A 22,248-nucleotide genomic window follows, 5' to 3' on the forward strand; every position below is an offset into this window, starting at 1 on the left:
TCTGGAAATCAACTACGGAAGAACTAGAGAACCAGAGACTTTCCTCCTTTCATTGTATACCACAACTATATACTTAGGTAGTACAGATCAACCACACTTCCGCTTCTCATATGTAGGCGTATTAAGAACATCTCAATTACACATAGCCCATCTATTTGAGATTGCAGTTGACCATGGATGCCGGTCTAGACTATGAAAACATCCAGTCTTCTGAATATTCCTCACCCAGAAGAATAAGCACCAAATTAAATGTTGTTCAACAGGCAGGTAAGTTCATTTATTTCAGGACATTTTCCCAAAAACATTCCATTTCAGTTTTTGTAATAGCATTGTAAATGAAAATAGAAGCTGACATAGCTGGTAGGGGTGCAGATGAGGATCTAGATTTAAGTTGCCCCTTGGCTGCAGAGCTCCCTCAGTGACTTTGATCCAGTCACAATATTTCCCAGCTTGATTTCTCTCTGAGGATTTGTTACTGTGAGGGTAACAGAAGGAGGCCCACAACATAGGCTGCATTTAGCTTGTAGAGAAACTATACGATATCATGTAATAATGATCATAGTAACAGAAGCAATTACATTAAAAAGCTGCTTTTAGCTTGTAGAATAACTAAAAGATATGTTAACAGATAACAGATAATCAGAGTTGGATGGGACCTTGTAGGTCATCTAGTCCAACCCCCTGCCCAAGCAGGAGACCCTACACCATTTCTGACTGATGGGAATCCAATCTCTTGTTCAAAGTCTCAGGTGATGGTACTGCCACAACGTCTGAAGGCAATTTCTGTTCCATCGGTTGATTGTTCTAACTGTGAAAAGTTTCTCCTTATTTCCAGGTTGAATCTCTCCTTGTTCAGTTTCCATCCATTATTCCTTGTCTGGCCTTCAGGTGCTTTGGAGAATAGTTTGACCCCTTCCTCTCTGTGGCAGCCCCTCAAATATTGGAATACTGCTTTCATGTCTCCCCTGGTCCCTCTCTTCACTAGTCTAGCCATGCCTAGTTCCTGTAACCGTTCTTCATATGTTTTAGTCTCCAGTCCCCTAATCATCCTGGTTGCTCTTCTATGCACTCTTTCTAGAGTCTCAACATCTTTTTTATGGTGTGGTGACCAAAACTGGATGCAGTACTCCAGTTGTGGTCTTACTAAGGCTTTATGGAGTGGTATTAGTACCTCCCTTGATCTCCCTCTGTCAATACAACTTAGGATTGCATTAGCTTTTTTGGCTGCTGCTGCACACTGCTGGCTCATATTTAGCTGGTTGTCTACTAAGACTCCAAGATCCCTCTCACAGTTACTACTATTGAGCCTGGTTTCACCCAGTCTGTATGTGTCCTAAGTGTAGGACTTTACTTTTCTCTACATTGAATTTCATTTTGTTAGGTACGGCTCAGTCTGTCAAGATCCGTCTGGATCTTGAGCCTATCTTCTTGGGCTAGCTAATATTAATAATATTATTAATAATGATGTAATAATGATCATAATAACAGAAGCAATTACACTATCCAGAATATCACACATAGGACCGGATCTGATTTATTGCATCTTCTCATATAGAAAACAGAAGGAAGTCTTTAGACTAGATGTCTTGCAGTTCCTTTGTTCCCAAGTAACTGTACAAAAGTTAATCTCAGTTTGGAGGTTCTTGATGATCTCAGTGTCACAGAGCACTGCAGACCTCTGTGCTTTAAAAAAAACCTGGATGCATTTTTCTACATGCATGAAATGTGGAGGTTCACTGGCAAAGTGGATTAAAAAAAAATCTTGTACGAATCCAATGGAGCTAGGTATCAAGTACTATTTGAATAGAATTGTTCTGCATTTATCTACTTTGTGGTAAGAGATAAGAACTGCTGGTTATTCGCTCTAAAGGTTTACATGGCTGGAGTGACACATTGTTTTGAATGTCAGTTGTTCATCCATTCATATCTCTTACAGGATCTTTGATTAAAAGGCAGTAAATAGGGATCTTCCTCTCTATCTCCTTCTGAGCCCCTTTTTGTTCTTTTTTCTTTAATCTCTGCCAGTTCTCTATTACTTTTGTTACAATTATATCATGTGCGCTGTACAGTTATGTATGTTGATAAGACCAGGTTATTTGGGAGCCACTTATCTCCCAGAGTTTCTGCCTCTCTAGTAAGAGTGATGTCAGGGTTCCAACGGATGCCCTAATTAATTCATGAGCCTCGAGCCAGGTTTCAAAAGAAATCCATTTATTTATTAGGAGCAACATGACAGCACTTTTCCCAAGTGCAGTTGGCTCTGCCCTACGTAATTTGCTATTCCCCTATGACCCTGTTTCCCTGCTTACTCCCAGGGTGTGTCATAAATCACATTCTCCAACTAAACACTTTTGCCGTGGCTGGGCTTGCTAACTTGAGACAAAATCTGGAGAAAGGTATGCGTGGAATGTGCACCTAATCATAGCAACAAACTGCTCCATCAGATCTCCACCCCCACTTCTTATGGCAACTCGAGAACAAGCCAGGAATGCTTTATGAGTTGACAAGTGGATGTACTTCAGATCTCTTTAAATTTAATATAAGCACGTGAAAATATACTTAATGAAGGCTTGGAATATCACATGTGTCAAACACTGGAAGGCCAAAGTAACTATTTTTGCTTGAATTTTGCAGATCACCGATTATGCCCTCATTGGCATTGGATTGTGCTTTGGCTTTCCTGTGCTGGGAATATTCTCTTGATGGTGGCCATGATATGGATAGGAGTTCATGGTGAGTGAGTATTGTAGTAGCAGAGAGCATGATGACCCTCCATAAATAAGAATGAAATGTACTAAGCCTTTTAACCAAAGATTAAAAGTACTGCTTCTCATAGAAGTGTAGCTAAAGCAGCTTTGATCACAAAGAATATTTGTAGCTCAAGGTTGAAATGAGGGATCCTTGGTGCTCTCTGAGATTGGTTGTTTTGTTGCAGAAGTTTCATTACCCAGGCATTTGATAAAGCAGACCACAACCCATTACTTGATTTTTTTTAAAAAAAAGTGGATTAGACAGCATCACTACTAGATGGATTAGTAAGTAGCTGACAAATCACATGCAATGTGTAGTCTTTAATGGAAATGTATCTACATAGAGGGAAGTAAGCTGTGGGGTGCCCCAAAGCTCTGCCTTAGGCCCAATGCTTTTAATACATTCATAAACAATTTAGACAAGGGGATAGAAGGACAATTCATCAAATTTGCAGATGATACCAAGTTGGTAAGAATAGCCAACACTCCAGAAGATAGGCTCAAAATACAGAAGGTTCACAACAGACTGGAATATGGCGCCCTATCTAACAAAATGAAATTCAATTGTAAGAAAAAAACAAACAAATGCACAGGTATAGAATAGGTGGAACCTGCTCAATAGTACTAACTGTGAGAAGGATCTTGGAGACCCAGTGAATAATCACTTCAATGTAAGCCAGCAGTGTGCTTCAGCTGCCAAAAAACCCAATGCTGCCCTAGGAGAGATAGAACATAGGGATAGAATCAAGATCACGTGAAGACTTAGTACCACTTTATAATGCCTTGGTAAGACCCCACACTTGGAATACTGCATCAGTTTTGTTCACCACAATATGAAAAGGATGTTGAGACTCTAGACAGAGTACCGAAAAGAGTAACAAAGATAACTAGGAGACTGAAGATTAAAAAAATATATGAAGAACAGTTGCAGAAATTGAGTATGTCTACTTTAATCCAAAGAAGGACTAGGGGTGACGTGTTAACAATGTTCAAATGTCTAAGGACCTGCCACAAAGAAGAGTTGGTGTGTGTGTGTGTCAACCTAGTCTCAATTTGAAGGCAGCACAGGAAGCAATAAATGGAACCAACCTATAAATAAGGAGAAATTTCCTGAAAGTTAGAACAATTAATTGCTGCTGGAGACCCTCTACCGCTGCACCACAGAGAGTATCTTAACTTACTGCACCTCTGTATGGTTTGCCAGTTGCACAGTGGCAGATAGGAAAGCGCTCCAGAGGGTTAATGCCATTGCCCAGAAGATCATAGGTTTCCCTCTCCCCTCTTTGGAAGAGCTTTATAGCTCCTGCTGCCTTAAGAAAGTTCAAAAGATTCTCAAAGATCCATCTCATCCTGGGAACCCTTTTTTTGAACTATTACTATCTGGCAGACGGTACAGGATAATAAAAACAAGGACAAATAGGCTGAAAAACAGCTTCTATCCCAGGGCAGTAGCTCTTTTGAATTCTATTGTATAGTGCAGCGTTGGTGCGGTGTAGGGGTTTTCAGTTCAATGTGTGCAGTGCGAAGAATGTGTGTTTGTGTTTGTTTTCATGGTCATGATGTGCATGATGAAGATGGTGTTTAATTTCGTTGTATGAGGTGCAATGACAATAAACTAAATTAAACTAAACTAAATGAAATTGGTGGAACAGCTTACCTTCAGAAGTTGTCACTGAAGGTTTTTAGAAGAGATTGGACAAACGTTTATGTCAGTCTTGGAAGCCATATGAGCACCAGGAGCTTCCACGCTGCCACATTCCAGTGCCTGGGAAATTGGGAGGGGGAATGTCACAAAGTGGATGGAGTTAGATATAATATGATTTGTTCTTCTCAGGCAAGGCCATGTCATCCTGCACCTGGACAAGGAGTAGTTAGGGGGATGTCTCCAGTTGGGACGGTTGGTGATTGGACCATGTGATGGACTGAGGGGTGCAAGGGATGGATTTTTAATTTTGAATTACTGAGGGAAAATCTGGAACTCTCAGATTCGGGTTTTCCCAGATGTGCCAGTATGACAACTCTAATAAAATGGAACTTTGAAAAATGCCCGTCTCTGAGTTTTTGGAGTTGGAGTTTGTTTTCTGGAACGCTGACAATTTGTTGGAAATGGAATAGAGTCTGCTGCTTGACCAGGCGATTGGACTAGAAAACCTTCCAATGTTTTTATTCTGATCTTATCAGCCTAATCTTATACTTTCAATTCAATGGACAATTATCAACAAATCAAAGTAGACCCCAACCTGGTCCTTGGTAGGCTAGAAAAATGTTGAAACGCTGCTGTCATATCACCCCCGGTCTTGCTTTTCACTACGCCAGCCATATCCATCAGATGGATTTGTAACTGCCTGATGAGCTGATTATGGGCCTCAAGGCTAAAACACACAAAGAACAGTTGCAGGAATTGGATATGGCTGGCGTAGTGAAAAGCAAGACCAGGGGTGATATGACAGCAGCGTTTCAATATTGAGGGGCTGCCACAAAGAAGAGGGTGTCATTCTATCTTCCAAAGCACCTGAAGGCAGGATAGGGAACTGTTATGTCTTGGGAACCGGTTGGGGCTCCAACCGGGTCCACTCGTTAAGCAAGTTCAACAGCCGTTCCTATTGGCTGGCGTCGTTTGACAGCCGACTATAAAAAGCCGGCTGTCAAACCAAGCCAGCCGTTGTTCGCAAGCTAGTCTACCCGTTTGGCTGGCAGACGCGACAACCACTGTTCCATCAATAAACGTGTTAATTGCATGCCCTGGTCTAAGCCTCTCTTTCCCTTGAAATACAACACTGGCGACGAGGATGGGATATGAAGGCTAGCCAGGAGCATTTCTAAAGGAACAGGAGCCTGCCAGCGGAAGCCGCAGCCGCTTGCCGTTTGCTTACAGAGCCATCGGACTCAGCAGCCTGTCAGCGCAAAAGTGAAAGCTCAGGTTAGATCAACCGGGTTAGAGAAGGCCGGGCGCTATCAGAGAAAGCGCGTCGGTTAGAGCACCACAGAGAGGGAAAGTCGGGCGCTGAAGCCGCAGCCGCCCGCGCACGCGAAAAAAAAAAAAGGCGCGAAAATTCTAACGGCTGTCACTGAGCTGCAGCCCCGAGCAAGCTACGGCGCTGAGAGCCTCAGCCGCCTCGATCACAATTGGGCACTAATTACAGAAGCCGTCTCTAAGTGAAGACTCCCCAGTGAAATTGCGAGCGCCTCAGCCGCCTTGCCAAAAAAAAAAAATTAATAATAAGAAAAAAGGCTCGAATTTTAAAGCTCTGTCAGTACAGCACCACAGCCACAGCCGCCTAACGCTCGCAAAAGAGCACTAAAATCCAAACGCCTCAGAAAAGCCGAAGTCCTTGAGTGAAAATAGGGCACTGTAGCCACAGCCGCCCACGCCCCCAAGTAGCATCAATCCAAGACAACGAGCTCCCTGTGAGGCAGACCAGTCTACCAAGAGACTGAGGGACCCAAAATGAATGTCAATTCAGTATTTCCCCCTTTTAAACCCGATGAGGAAAAGTGGGACTCATATAAAAATCGCTTCAACCACTTTATTGATGCTATTGGACTGGCTGAAGCTTCAGAGCAGAGGAAGAAATCCTACTTCCTCAGCTACTGTGGGGCTGTAGTATATGACACTGCCACAGCACTCCTGGCCCCACGAGAAATAGGGAATGTCCCATGGGCAGAGCTGGTGGAAACACTATCCAACCACTACTCCCCAAAACCGTCTCAGATTGCTAGGGCGCTTCGCTTTTAGGATGAGGAAGCAAGCTGAGGGGGAATCCATAAACCAATATATGGCAGCCCTGAGGACAGCAGCTCTACAATGTGAGTTCAAGAACTATTTGGACGACATGCTACTAGACCAACTCGTCTGTGGGGTGAGGGATCTAAAACTCCAGAGGCGTTTGCTGGCTAGAAGAGACCTAAACCTCCCCCAGGCAGTTGAGGAAGCCTTAGCTGCAGAACTTGCAGCAAAGTCCGCAGCTGAGATCCAGGGCACCACTCCCAGACCTAGCACTTCCTCTGTACACTCTGAAGAAGCGGTAAGTGAGGATGACCCGGCAGAATACTCCGATGTGCATCGCCTCAAACCAACGAGACAGCCGCAGGTAGGAGCGAGGCCAAGAAACAACAGTGGTCCAAAACAAACTCTGTTATGCCTGACCTGTGGAGGTTACCATTCCCGGACATCTTGCAGGTTCCGAAACGCCACCTGCCACAACTGCCACAAGAAAGGTCACCTCGCAAGAGTCTGCCAGGCAGCGCGCACATCTCCACAAAGATATCCTTCCTCTCCTGTTCCCCGAAGGCAAGTAGAAAAATGCCATACTTGCTACCAAGCCAACCACACACTCTATACCCCCAATAAAATTACACTTTCTGTTTTACTAGAAGGTAATCCCTGCCGCATGGAAGTAGACACGGGGTCAGCGCTCTCAATCATATCTTGGGACACGCTTAAGAAGATCCAGCCCAGACTGACAAAGAAACAGCTTCAAAAGTGCCATCTCACCTTGAGAGACTACCAAGGAAAGAACATCCCCGTCCTCGGGAAAGGCAAGTTTCTCGTGAAATTCCAAACCTTTAAAGGCCATTTGCCTTTAGTGGTTGTTAATGGTGCCCTCCCTAGTCTTTTGGGGTTGGATTGGTTCCCCTCTCTCGGCCTTAGTATAAAAGGAGTCCATGCTGTCTCAACTTCTGATGTTGACTCCTTATTTACAGACTACTCTGACGTTTTTAGTAGTGAGTTAGGCTGCTATAAGGGCACTCCCATCTCCTTCTCAGTAGACCCACAGGCAGTCCCCGTTCGCTTAAAACCACGCAGAGTACCTTTCGCCATCCGCCCCAAATTGGACGCGGAACTAGACAAACTACTAAAACAAGGGGTGATAGAACCCACAGATTTCGCTAAGTGGGAGACCCCCATAGTCACCCCGCTAAAAAAAGACGGTAATCTAAGAATTTGTGCTGACTACAAGACATCAATCAACCGTTATCTACAGGTTAGCGCATATCCAGTCCCAGTCATTCAGCACCTGTTACACACATTCGAACCTGGCACCATTTTCGCCAAACTGGACATGTCACAGGCATACCAACAGTTCCCGTGGATAACCAAACAGCTGACTTACAGACCATAGTTACACACAGAGGGCATTCAGATGTAAGCGCCTCCCAGTTTGGCGTAAGTATAGCCCCAGGTATTTTCCAATCACTGATGGAGCGAATCCTCCAAGGTCTCCCCGGCGTAGTGCCTTATTTCGATGACATCTTAGTCACAGCCAGGGACAGACCCCAACTCATCCAGAGAGTCAGGGCAGTATTAGAGAAGTTCAGGCAGCATGGCCTCAAACTAAAACGGGAGAAGTGCACCATCGCCACTAGACAGGTGGACTTTCTAGGCTACAGACTGGATGCCTCAGGCATCCACCCGGTGGAATCGAAAGTCAAGGCCATCCACGAGGTGCCCACGCCTACCAACAAAACCGAGTTACAAGCCTTCCTGGGGTTATTGAACTTCTACGCTTCATTTCTCCCACACAAGGCGTCAGTTGCTGAACCATTGCACAGACTCTTAGATAGAAACACACCATGGCACTGGGGACTCAAAGAAAACCAAGCATTTGTGGCAGTCAAATCTCTACTCACCTCTGAGGCTGTCTTAATACAATTTGACCAACGCCTTCCTTTGGTCCTAGCCGCAGATGCATCCCCTTTTGGGATAGGAGCTGTCTTAAGTCACAGGCTTCCCAATGGCTCCGAGGCACCAATTGCCTTCTTTTCAAGAACCCTTTCAACGACTGAGCGTAATTACAGCCAGGTTGATAAGGAGGCCTTGGCTGCAGTAGCAGCAGTAAAAAAATTCCACAAATTTCTATTCGGACACCAATTCGAACTTATTACTGATCACAAGCCGCTTTTAGGATTATTATCAGGGGAAAAGCAAACCCCACAGATATTGTCACCTAGAATGACCAGATGGACCTTATTCCTGGCGACGTACTCATACAAACTGGTCTATCGTCCCGGAAAAAATCTAAACAACGCTGATGCCCTCAGCCGCTGCCCCTTGCCAGCCCCAGTCGAGGACCCAGCTCCTGTGCATACAATTTTTGATGTAAACGAACTAAACCTACCGGTGACTGCAGACAACATAGCATCACATTCCAAGAAGGACAGAACAATCGCCCAGGTTCTGGACTGGGTAGGGAGGGGGTGGCCGGAAACTAACTATTCAGTTGATTTCGCCCCATTTAAAACTCGCCAGCTAGAGCTCTCCAAGTTGCAGGGATGCCTATTGTGGGGTACCAGAGTGGTCATACCAACCACCCTTCGCATACCCGTCCTGAAGATGCTGCACGAGGGCCATCCAGGAATCGTGCGGATGAAGGCGTTAGCTCGAAGCTACGTCTGGTGGCCCGGGATGGACGATCAGATCGCCAAGTGGGTAAGCTCGTGTCGACCCTGTCAAGAATCTAGGGCAGCCCCGCCAACCGCCACACCCACAAAGTGGGAAAGTGCCAATGCCCCGTGGTCACGGCTTCACATCGACCTGGCCGGGCCAATGCACGGCAAGACCTTCTTGGTGGTCGTGGACGCCTATTCAAAATGGATAGATGTGGCCTTACTTCACACGACCACCACACAGGCAGTTGTTAAAGCCTTGACTCACCTTTTTGTAACTCACGGACTCCTGACACACTGGTATCCGATAATGGCCCCCAGTTCACCTCGAACGAATTTAGTAGGTATGTCACAAATCTAGGCATCAGACACGTCCTCACGGCCCCTTCCACCCCGCCAGCAACGGGTTGGCTGAACGGGCAGTCAGATCAGCCAAGGAGGCGTTAGCCAGATTCGGCCCAGTGGGTTGGCATTCTAAACTGTCTCAATTCCTCCTAAGCCAGCATACCACACCGTGCACAGTTACGAACAAATCCCCGGCTGAGCTGCTGATGGGGAGACGCCTGAGGACTGCCTTAGACAGGCTGCACCCCACTACTGCCCAGACACCCCTTTGGGGTCTGACAGTCTGGCCAGGAATTTCGCAGTTCAAGACCTAGTGTTTGCTAGGAACTACGCGGGGGACCCACTGTGGGTGGCCGGAAAAGTTGTGGCTGTCACGGGTCCGAGATCTTATCGGGTCCAATTTGAAGACGGTCGTATGTGGCGAAGACACCTGGACCAGCTGCGGAGACGACGGAGCAGTCTGACCGGCCCAGACCCGTCTCCACCAGAAGAGCCGCGGGCGCCACTCCAAGGTCCAGCTAGGGGTTCCCAGAGTGACCAACCTTCACCAACGGAGCAGAGAGAGCAGGCAGTAGACCGGGACTGCCAGCCGGGAGCACCACCGTTTAACCCCAGTGAAGGCAGAGACTTTTCACTGGCTCCAGTTCCTGCACCGAGCCCTGGTCGCCACACTACGTACCCTGACCTGGAGTCCGCGAACTCGTCTTCGCCAAATGAATCTCCTGAGTTACGTTGCTCAGGTCGCCAACACAGACCACCGGCGTATCTCAAAGATTATGTGTGTTCTCATCTGGGGGGAAGGGGTGTTATGTCTTGGGAACCGGTTGGGGCTCCAACCGGGTCCACTCGTTAAGCAAGTTCAACAGCCGTTCCTATTGGCTGGCGTCGTTTGACAGCCGACTATAAAAAGCCGGCTGTCAAACCAAGCCAGCCGTTGTTCGCAAGCTAGTCTACCCGTTTGGCTGGCAGACGCGACAACCACTGTTCCATCAATAAACGTGTTAATTGCATGCCCTGGTCTAAGCCTCTCTTTCCCTTGAAATACAACAGGAACAGTGGATCAAGGAGAGATTCAACCTAGAACTAAGAAAAAAATTCCCCAACAGTGACAATGATCAACCATTTGGAACAGCTTGACTTCAGAAGTTGTGGGTGCTTCATCACTGGAGGCTTTCAGGAAGAGACTGGACAACCACTTGTCACAAATGGTACAGGGCCATGATGGCAAACTTATGGCACGCATACCACAGGTGGCACGCAGAGCCATTTGTGCCCGCATGCAAATTGCAGGCAAACTTACCTCACTGCACATGTGCACCCCTCACAGCTGATTTTCGACCAATTTGAGGCCTTTTTGGGCCTCCCAAAGGCTTGAGGAAGGCTTCTTCAAGCTTTGTAGGCTGAAATCTAGCCTCGTTTCATCATTCTGGTATTTTCGGAAAACAGGAAGTGATGAATTGGGGCTAGATTTCGGCCTACAAAGCTTGTAGAAGCCTGAAGAAGCCTTCCTAAAGCCTTTGGGAGGCCAAAAAAAAGGCCTCAAACCGGCCAAAAATCAGTTGTGAGGCCCAGTGCAGGTAAGGGGGCGGCGGGGGTTGGTGTAGGATTGCACGTGCATGTGTAGGGGGCGCGTGGGGGGCGCATTGCCTTCTGGGTGCTGGCACGCGAGCACGAGCGTGCAAGCACGCACACAATTTTTGGCACATGAGCCCAAAAAGGTTAGCCACCACTGGTATAGGGTCTCCCAAGGCAGCCGGTGATTGGACTAGAAGATTTCCAAGGTCTCTTGCAACTCTGTTATTCTGTATAAAATCTATGTATTAAAATAAACCCGAGTTAATTTTATACCTGAACAGGAACAAATAGGATTGTGAGGTTTGTATGAGAAAGAAAGTTGGTCTGTTGCAAATCCTGAAGAATGGGGCACATTTCTAATCAGGTAATCTCTGTTTAGAGACTGCTTGTTTAGTGATTGTCCTCAGTCAGGACAGTGATGAAGAAGTAACTTCACAACCAATTCTCATATTGGTCCAGAATACAGCATCAGAGATACTGTACAGTTCTAATTCTGTAATTTTACATTCTGGTTAATTCTTTTGTAGGCCCGGGTTGCAGTTCCTCAACAGCACAAAACAGACGCTCACAAAACCCAGAGGAAACGACTGGAGTTTCAAATACACATCAGTGCAATCATCTTGAAAACAAAACGAATAGTCAATTGCAAACATTCAGGTCTTCTTTAAGACAATATTTGTGTGATGCTACAGATACATTTACAGGTAATCTCTTTTTGAACTCAAACCTTCCTGTCACCCATGTAATAATTTCTCAGAAATCATTATCCCACAGTATGTCTGTCCTTTTTTTACATCATGACCATATTTTCTGCTTTTCCCCTGAACTCTAGTAGCTCTTTGTGCTCGTCCTGCCTCTTTCTGCAGAACTATCTATTTCACATAGAGTAGGCTCTACTGACAATTAGGCAGTGCTAAACTGCTAGGCTTTGCGGGAGTCACCAAACGCAGAAAGAGAAACAGAGAGAGGGAGAGAAACCTCTCGTGGCTCTTTTGATGTAGTTCAGAGTCCAGGATTCTGAAGGTGAAATGGAGGATAGGACTCAAACTGCCCTTCTAGCCCCACAGACCATCCCCATGCCATGTCTGTAGCGATCCCCATGCCTACAAGCACACTAAGCCATGGACTTGAGATCCCTTCCTTGGACCTAGTAAAGCCGGTCTCCATTATAACTTGGCAGTCTACTCTAACCACCTCACAGTTGTAAATAGGCCCAATGGTTCCTCACTTAAAATGCAAATCTATTCAAAGTCATACTAAAATTGAATGAATAAATGACCCTAACCAATAAAATGCTTATTGTTTTAAAGGGATCCTCTTTCGCCTTTCAAAATAACATTATTGTAAAGGGCTTGAAAAACACCAGTACACTTTTTACAAATTATTGCTTTCTTCCTCTTTATTCTTTATTGGCTAAGTGTGATTGGACACACAAGGAATTTGCCTCTGGTGCATAAGCTCTCAGTGTACATACAAACAACTAGGTAATAGATCATAAATCACAGTTGCAATCATTAATCATCAGATGCAAACAATGTGATAAATCATAAGGTACCAACAGGAGAAGGTAGTAGGGAAGATGGGAAAATAAGAAAGAGGAGAAAATGAGAAAGATTATAGCAATACAGCCTACCTCATGGATAAATATATTTAGGCCTAAGACAGTGCTGTGGGAATTAGGTGTTCAGCAAAGGGACAGCATGGGTTAAAAACTATCTTTCTATCTAGACGTTTTGGCATGTAATGCCCTATAGCAGCATCCTGAGGGGAGACGTTGAAACTGTTTACGTTCAGGATGTGAGGAGTCTGTAGATATTTTCCCAACCCTCTATCTGGTTTGTGCAATATACAGGTTCTCAATGGAAGTGTCAACCATCCCATTGGCATGTGCAACAAAAAGAAATTCCTGGGACATTATTTTACCAAGAGTATAACTGTACTGATAGGAACAGTAGAAAGCAAAGACAGTTCTGACTTTTCATGCAAAAAAAAAATGGTATCATTAAAAAAAAACCTCCCTCTCAAGCCATCCACTTCTCATTATCCACCAATCCATGCCATCTCTTTGTTTTGTTTTGGGAAACAGTCTGTTCAGCTCCAAAGCTCTCATCATTTGACCTTGTGGTGTAGAGATTCTCCCAAGCTATAGACAGTGCACATGAATTCCTCAATTCCCTCCCAGCACCCATACCTTCAAGTCATTCCTCCCCTCTCCCTGTTGTCAGGCTGTTAGTGAAAGTGCAGAGCAAATTGACCTAGACGGGAAGGCAGGCTGGTTGCTTCAAATATCCACTGAAGTCTGTACCTGCCCTGTTTGATTGCTGTGATAAACCAGATGGTTATTGAGGTATAAAGACAGACTGGGTAATGTGAATTTTAAAAAGGTTTATTTATCTTCTTAGAGAATAGATCCTGCAGTGTGTGCCCTAGGACATGGCTTCCGTATAAGGACAAATGCTACTGGATTTCTATTTCAATCCAGTCCTGGTACCAAAGCTACAAGGACTGTGTGGCAAAAGGATCTCAACTGTTGGTGATTTCTAATACAGGAGAGCAGGTAAAATAATTTGTTGCAGGTGAAGAATCCATAACTTTCTCATTTTTTCTACTTTTAATTTTAATTAGAAAGATTGCAGTGGTTAGGCTAGCAGGCTTCAGGTGATACTTCAGAGAAAATGGCATCAGCCAAATGAATTGAATACATAGTAGGGACTTTCTCTCATGATTGTTCCTATTGATCTTTGATGCTCAGTTGTCATCTATTCCACACTTTTCTACTTGAAGGTGTGGAAAGAGAACTTCATGAGGACAGTGATGACACCCAAGCAGGAAAAGCCCAAAGGGAACACCACGCCAGCCATAAAACAAACTTGCATAGGAAAAGAAATTTAATAAAAGGTATTGAAAGAAGCCCCCTAGACAAAAGCCAAGTAATTAAGAAAACTAGGGAAACAAGAAAAAGAAATCCCTTACAAACAAAAGGTCATGCCAAATCAGCAAAACAAATAGACAAAAGACACAGAAATAAATTCCATAGCAGACAGGAGATTGCCACCAAACAAATATAAGAAAACATTAGGATGAAACTTGTTGTGTCCTGAGAACTTGGAAAGTTCTCCCTCTGGTCCGCACTCTTCGTGTGGGCGTTATTCCCTCCTTCCCATTGGCTAACCTCCCCTTGCAGCCTGCTATAAAAGCAGGCTGCGAGGATTGACCTTGCTGATTGCTGCGAGCCAGTCCCAGCGTGGCAAGCACTATCAGCCCTTTATTCTTGTAATAAAGTTATGTTGCACCTTGGCTTCTGGTCCTGCCTCTCCTTCCTGCGAACTTAACACTGGCGACGAGGATGGGATTGGCACCAGAAGCTGTAAGCAACCGCTGAGTCACCGTACCGTACCGCAACCCAGAGAGAGCGGTCGGTAGTTAAGAGCTGAAGCACTGAGTAAACGCTGAGCCGCCGACAGAGAAAGCGGTCAGCACACCAGTAACCGCACTGAATCGCAGTCAGAGGAAGCGATCAGTAGCGAAAGTCAGAAGCGTCTGTAGCCGCTTGTTAGCCCAGCTACAGGGAAAGTGAAGCGCTGCGAGCCGCAGCCGCTCAAAAGGCGCGAAATTCAAACAGCCGTCGTTTGAGTTTCAAACCCAGCAAGCACAGCATAGCGCTGTAACAGTCACTAACGCGCACAGAGGCGCGAATACTGACGCCACCAACGGACAGTGGTCTAACGTGGCGATCCCAGAGAGAGGAGTCGGTCAATAAGGGCCACTCCAGAGCTGATTCACTCGCCTTCCCACAGGCACTGAGCGCACGCTGCCCAGAGAGAATTCCCTCCACAGGTATCAGCAACCATGAGCACCAACCCGGCCTTCCCGGCTTTTAAACCGGACGAAGAGAAGTGGGAATCGTACAAAAACCGCTTCAACCATTACATCGACGCGGTCGGTTTAGCCGACACGGGGGAACATAGGAAAAAGTCCTATTTCCTCATCTATTGTGGGGCCGCCGTCTATGATACCGCAGCAGCCCTCGTGGCTCCGAGGGAATTGAAGAACGTTCCATGGTCAGAGCTGCTCGAAGTCCTCACAAACCATTACGCCCCCCGGCCGTCCCAGATCGCCAGAAGATTCACATTTCGCATGAGGAGGCAAGCGAGCGGCGAAACCATCAACCAATACATGGCCGCACTCCGAACGGCCGCGTTACATTGTGGGTTTGGGACATATTTAGAGGATATGCTCCTTGACCAGTTGGTGTGCGGAGTCAAAGACCTACACCTACAGAGGCGCCTACTGGCGAAAAAAGACCTCAACCTCGCCCAGGCTGTCGAGGAAGCTTTAGCAGCTGAATTAGCAACTAATTCAGCCACGGAAATCCAAGGCCCAAACACCAAACCGGCTGCTCTACAAGTCCACTCCGAAGAGGTGGTGATTGAAGAACCGGAGGGGGACAATGACGACGTCCACCGGATCACAAATGAGAGACGGCCGCAGGTAGGGGCTAAGCTGGAAAACACCGGCCCGCCAAAACGCATCATCTTGTGCCTGGCCTGTGGGGGACCGCACCAAAGGGCGACCTGCAAGTTCAAAGGGGCTACCTGCAACAACTGCCGTAAGAGGGGCCACATCGCGAGGGTTTGCCAAGCTCCCCAAACCGCAACTCAGAGGCAATCCCCTTCACACGCGGTGCCACAGAGGCAAGTATTAAATTGTCGCACGCATCGTCTCACCAAACACGTTGCGCAAACCGTCAATAAAATTTCTCTTTCCGTTTCCATAGAAGGTAGACCGTGCAGCATGGAGGTGGATACGGGGTCAGCGCTCTCAATAATATCGTGGAACACCATCAAGAGGCTTCAACCCAGCCTATCCACCAGCCAGCTACAGAGATGCCAGTTCGGCCTGAAGGACTACCAGGGGAGGACCATTCCAGTAATCGGCAGAGGCAAGTTTCTTGTCAGTTTTAGAGCTTTCAAAGGCCATCTACCTCTAGTGGTAGTTAACGGCAACCTGCCCACTTTATTGGGTCTCGATTGGTTTCCCCACCTTGGCCTGGGGCTAACAGGAGTCCATGCTGTCTCAACCTCAGACACTGACTCCTTATTCGCTGACTACGCAGACGTTTTCAGCGGAGAACTGGGGTGTTATAATGGTACCCCCATCTCGTTTTCAGTTGACCCCCAGGCAGTCCCGGTCAGACTAAAACCACGCAGGGTTCCCTTTGCAATTCGACCCAAACTAGATGCCGAATTGGACAAACTGTTAAAACAGGGAGTTATTGAACCTACCGACTTCGCCAAATGGGAGACGCCCATCGTCACACCCCTTAAAAAAGATGGCAGTCTGAGAATCTGCTCGGACTATAAAACAACAATTAATAAATTTTTGCAAGTTAGTGCCTACCCGGTGCCTGTAATTCAGCACCTACTGCACACGTTCGAACCGGGTAAGATCTTCGCTAAATTGGACATGTCGCAGGCATACCAACAGTTCCCTGTCGATAACCAGACAGCGGAACTGCAAACAATTGTTACTCACAGGGGTGCCTTTCGTTGTAAGCGTCTCCAGTTTGGCGTAAGTGTAGCCCCGGGCATTTTCCAATCGCTCATGGAGCGAATCTTACAGGGCCTCCCTGGCGTCGTGCCATATTTCGATGATATTTTGGTCTCGGCCAGGGACAGACCCCAACTCTTCCAGAGAGTGAGAGCAGTGTTAGAGAGGTTCAGACAGCATGGCCTCAAGTTAAAAAAGGAAAAATGCGCCATCGCCACTAGAGAGGTGGACTTTTTGGGTTACAAAATTGACGCCTCTGGTATCCATCCCCTGGAGTCCAAGGTGAAGGCAATCCACGAAGCCCCCATTCCAACCTCCAAAACAGAGCTGCAGGCCTTTTTGGGGCTCCTGAACTTTTACGCTGCTTTTCTACCCCACAAGGCTTCGGTAGCCGAACCTCTGCACAGGTTACTTGATAAAAATACCCCCTGGCATTGGGGACAGAAAGAAAGCCGGGCATTCGACTCAGTCAAATCGCTGCTCACCTCGGAAGCAGTTCTCATCCAGTTCGACCCAAATCTCCCCTTAGTCTTAGCGGCAGATGCGTCCCCATTCGGAATCGGGGCAGTTTTAAGCCACAGGCTCTCTAACGGCGCCGAGGCACCGATCGCCTTTTTCTCCAGAACTTTATCCGCCACGGAGCGCAACTATAGTCAGATAGACAAGGAAGCCCTAGCAGCTGTGGCGGCTGTTAAAAAGTTCCACGAGTTCCTGTTCGGCCATTCTTTTGAACTTGTGACCGACCACAAACCCCTCCTGGGCCTGCTAGCCGGGGACAAACAAACTCCGCAAATCCTCTCCCCGAGAATGACACGTTGGACTCTGTTCTTAGCCGCCTATTCCTATAAGCTCATCCACCGACCGGGTAAGACGCTCTCCCATGCCGACGCCCTCAGCCGCTGCCCCTTGCCCGATCCGGCCGAAGACCCCGCTCCAGTCCATGCGATTTTCGAGATCGCCCAACTGGACTTACCCATTACGGCTTTGGACATTGCCACCAAAACTAAGTCAGATCAAACACTCGCCCAGGTGCTCGACTGGGTGAGGAGGGGGTGGCCGGGTGGAAATGTGGAGAACAAATTTGCTGCTTTCAAAATCCGTATGCAAGAATTGTCTAGCCTGCAGGGTTGCCTACTGTGGGGCACGAGAGTGATCATCCCAACATCACTGCGCACCCGAATCCTGGAAGCATTGCACGAAGGTCACCCGGGCATCGTGCGTATGAAAGCGCTGGCGCGAAGCTATGTATGGTGGCCGGGCATTGACGAGGACGTGGTAAATTGGGTAAGTTCCTGTAGCATTTGTCAGGAATCCCGTCCTGCTCCCCCCGCGGCCACCCCAACCAGATGGGAAACCGCAAGTGCCCCGTGGTCCCGGATACATATCGATTTAGCCGGTCCATTGCAGGGGAAAATGTTCTTAGTGGTCGTAGATGCGTATTCCAAGTGGATTGACGTAGCGAAACTGTCCTCAACCACAACCTCGGCCATCACCAACGTTTTAACCCGTTTATTTGTGACGCATGGGTTGCCAGATGCCATTGTGTCAGACAACGGTCCGCAATTCGCATCGACTGAATTCAGCCGGTTTGCAGCCAACCTGGGCATCCGCCATATTCTCACGGCCCCATTTCACCCTGCCAGTAATGGGTTGGCGGAGAGAGCTGTCAGGACAGCGAAGGAAGCCCTGGCTAGATTGGACAAGGGGGATTGGCAACTCAGACTCTCACGGTTCCTCATGAGCCAACACTCGACGCCGTGCACTGTTACCAACAAATCCCCGGCGGAACTTCTAATGGGTCGGCGTTTAAGGACAGTCCTAGACAGACTGCACCCCCAATATTGCCCTGACTCTCCCCTTGCATCCTCAGCGGGGGTTAGGTGTTTTGTTTTGCAGGAGCCGGTCTACGCCAGAAACTTCGCAGGCGATCCCCTATGGGTTCCAGGGGAGATCGTGGCCATCACGGGGCCAAGATCGTACCGAGTCAAGCTAGGTGACGGTCGTATCTGGAAGAGACACATTGATCAGCTGCGCAGCCGCCCCAGCACCGCTACCAGTCGAGACCAGATGGCACGAGACGAGAGCGAATCCACCCAACAGCCCCACATCAGCGTCACACCCAGCAGCCGGTCTGCCCCTGGGGTCACTCCTGAAAGCCCGAGTCCAGTAGGCGAGTCCCAGACGTCGGACCAAGCCGACCCATGCAGCGAGGGTGAGCTGCCCGCAACCGCTCCGCCTAGCCCTAGGCGGACTCCACCCAGAGGTCACCAAAGAGACGCTCTACCGGCCACACCTGCACAGGCGAATCCCGAGTTATCCATGGACGCTCCTGCTCTGCGCCGTTCCGGTCGCCAGCACAAGCCCCCGAGCTACCTCCAGGACTATGCGTGTTCGCATCTGGGGGGAAGGGGTGTTGTGTCCTGAGAACTTGGAAAGTTCTCCCTCTGGTCCGCACTCTTCGTGTGGGCGTTATTCCCTCCTTCCCATTGGCTAACCTCCCCTTGCAGCCTGCTATAAAAGCAGGCTGCGAGGATTGACCCTTGCTGATTGCTGCGAGCCAGTCCCAGCGTGGCAAGCACTATCAGCCCTTTATTCTTGTAATAAAGTTATGTTGCACCTTGGCTTCTGGTCCTGCCTCTCCTTCCTGCGAACCTAACAAAACTGATAATCCAATCAAACCACCCCGCAGAGTTTACCCTCTGGCGGAAATGAAGACAACCCCCTGACAAGATTTAAAACATTAAGAAATACAAACACAAGCACTCACACACAAAAGGAGAAAAGGTATAAAAATCAGGAGTTTAATATACAAAGACGGCTAGCCCCAGGAACGCAGACTTCTTGCTATCTCTTGCCTTCCTGAAAATAAACCAAGCTTCCAAGCAGTTGTCTGTGTCCTTGTACTGGAGCCCTCCCAGCAGGAAAACCGAATCCTCAAAAGAAAGGCATTTTCCAGCCTTTCAACAAAGGATAAACAGATGGGGCAAAATCCACCTGTTAAAGTACCCCACTGCATCAGGGGCACAATTCATTTGGGGGAACTTAACACAACTTCAGTAATAGGACATGGTTAGGGATTCCAACAGTCATCTTTGTAATGAAAATGAAATGATATTTTATAGGAATACGTCCAGAACATAGCAAAGAACCAGAGTACATGGATTGGGCTCATGTTCAAATTGCCAGAGGAGAAGTGGATGTGGATCAATGGTTCACCATTAAACCAAACGCTGTGAGTATTCATATACCCATGGAAGGAATCTTTTGCAGAACAAAGTAAAAGAGAGAGAGAGAGATGTATGGGTAGTATAGGTATTAAATGTCTCTATGGAGTCCAGAACCGTGATGGGATTCAAAAACTTTTATATTACGGTTCGGTGGGTGTGGCTTGGTGGGCGTGCTTTGTGCACTTGCCCCTACTTTGTTTGGATGCACGCGCCAAACATGCACTTTGCACAGGCGCAGAGGCGTTTGCACAGGCGCAGAGGTGTTCCAACTCATCTCCTGAAAGCTTGCACTCTCCCGGTCGCTTCAGCAGCTACAGCACAGCACTCTTCTGTGTCACAGCAAAGCAGCTGCGCTTCAAAAGCAGGAGATAAAGGTGAGTATGGGAGCCCAAGCAGGCGGGTGAGCCCAACAACAGAGCAGCGGAGAGAACTGATTCAGTCTCCGCGGCTCATCGCCGCTATCAGCTCGGCAGAACGGGGCAGAACCGGTAGCATACCACCACTGGTCCAGAAGCATTTTAAAGAGATTATAATGTCAGCTTTCATTTCATCAGTGAACAAACTACTTCAGTACAACCAGAGATGGTATTCAGCAGGTTCTGCCAGTTCTGGAGAACTGGTAGCGTAAATTTTGAGTAGTTCAGAATACCACCTCTGACTGGCCCTGCCGCCATCTATTCTCTGCCTCCCGAGTCCCAGCTGATCGGCTGGGTCTTCTTTTGTTGCCCTGCACAGGAGAACGGAGCTGGAAAGCAGGTTAGTGGGGTGGGGAGGGAATGGGGATTTTGCAGTAACTTTCTCCTGTCACGCCCACAAAGCTACGCCCACAAAGCCATGCCCACAGAATTGGTAGTTAAAATTTTTGAATCCCACCACTGAATACAACTGAAAAACCCATGTTTAAGACAGGTTCTGTGGGTTTATTTTATTCTTTTTGACTTTCAGCTACTGTTCGAAATTCTTCCTTTTTTCATTCACATCACATACTGTCCAACATCTAATCGCTTGGGAGGAACCCCACAACTGCTAATTACTCAGGGAGGGGGCAGACAAATACAAACGCTTTTTAAAAAAGAAAATACCCTTTTTTAAATTAAAGAATAGGCAGGAATAAAAGAATAAAAGATGTCAAAGGTGACAAAAATTTCCAGGAACAAAAAGAAACTATGGCAAAGTACCAGTATAGGTAGTTGTCGACTAACAGCCATAATGGAGGCTGTCCATTAGGATTGGAAGTCATGATGGCCATTGGGTATGAAAGATCCACATGATCACATTACTTACAACCCCACATTCCTGTTCTTCCCTATGCTGTCATTAAACAAATGCATGGGTCATTAAGTGGAGCATGCTGTGCCCCGGGGGTCCTGGGAGACACAGTGGAAGGCCTTCTCTGAGCCCACAAAGCCTCCTCCGCCATCTGAGGCACCTCATACTCCACTTCCTTCCCCTTGGGGTCCATGCAGGCCTTGGGCCGGCTTCCCACCCTACCAGACTCCCACACCCTCCTCCTCCTAAGTTTCTCTCTGTGTGTGCATGTGTGTGTGAGAGAGAGATGGGGGGGGGAGAAGGGGGAGGGATAGGTTGTTGTGGCATTAGTTTACCATTTCCTAAACTGAAAGTACTTTTCTCTTTCCCTTCACAGATCCCAACCCTTAATGGCTGGCTGCGGTGTTATAGGAAAGAAGGGAATCAGGTCTGATATGTGCATTACAGAGCTTCACTGGATTTGTCAGAAACCGTCTGTATTCATCTGAGGATTTGCACGCAGAATTAAAAACAAAATCCTCCCCTCCCCCTGTAAATGTTGTCTGCCTTTTTCAACAATGGCTATCCCACCCCAGAGCAAAGAGCTGCTATCTGAGGAAGCAACTTCGAAATCCTTATGCCAGCGTGTTGTAGATGAGAAAAGGAGCATAAAAGGAAGTGACTTCTAAATGAAAAAGATTTTTCAGATATAGATTAACAGAGTTGGAAGGGACCTTGTAGGTCATCTAGTCCAACCCTCTGCTCAAGCAGACCCTACACCATTTCTGACAGATGGAAGTCCAGTCTTTTGAAAGCTTCCAGTGATGAAGCTCCCACAGCCTCCAAAGGCAAGCTGTTCCATCAGTTGATTGTTCTCACTGTCAGGAAATTTCCCCTTATTTCCAGGTTGAATCTCTGGTCAGTTTCAATCCATTATTCCTTGTCTGGCTTTCAGATGCCCTGGAAAATAGCTTGACCCCTTCCTCTCTGTGGCAGTCCCTCAAATATTGGAACACTGCTGTCATGTCTTCCCTGGTCCTTCTCTTTTGTGGGATCCATAGCAAATACATGAGTCCATAAATAAGATATACATGCTCCTACTACATTACTTGTTACACTTGCATTTTTAAATATAGCATGTCAAAAAAATAAAAACAAACAAACCT

At 47.3% G+C, this 22,248-nt stretch overlaps 1 protein-coding gene across 1 annotated transcript; it reads left to right on the forward strand.

Moving 5' to 3' along the window:
* Nucleotides 1–111: 111 nt before the first annotated feature.
* Nucleotides 112–22,248, forward strand: LOC113450854 (killer cell lectin-like receptor subfamily B member 1B allele C). Its single transcript, XM_026722164.2, has 6 exons — nt 112–267; nt 2,635–2,733; nt 11,585–11,761; nt 13,460–13,614; nt 19,730–19,839; nt 21,480–22,248. Exons 1-6 carry the CDS (start codon nt 174–176, stop codon nt 21,589–21,591), a joined length of 747 nt encoding a protein of 248 aa, XP_026577949.1. The 5' UTR covers nt 112–173; the 3' UTR covers nt 21,592–22,248.

Source organism: Pseudonaja textilis, chromosome 2 (assembly GCF_049901715.1).
Source record: "Pseudonaja textilis isolate UNSWEBS1 chromosome 2, rPseTex1.2, whole genome shotgun sequence".
In the NCBI taxonomy this organism is placed as follows: Eukaryota; Metazoa; Chordata; class Lepidosauria; order Squamata; family Elapidae; genus Pseudonaja; species Pseudonaja textilis.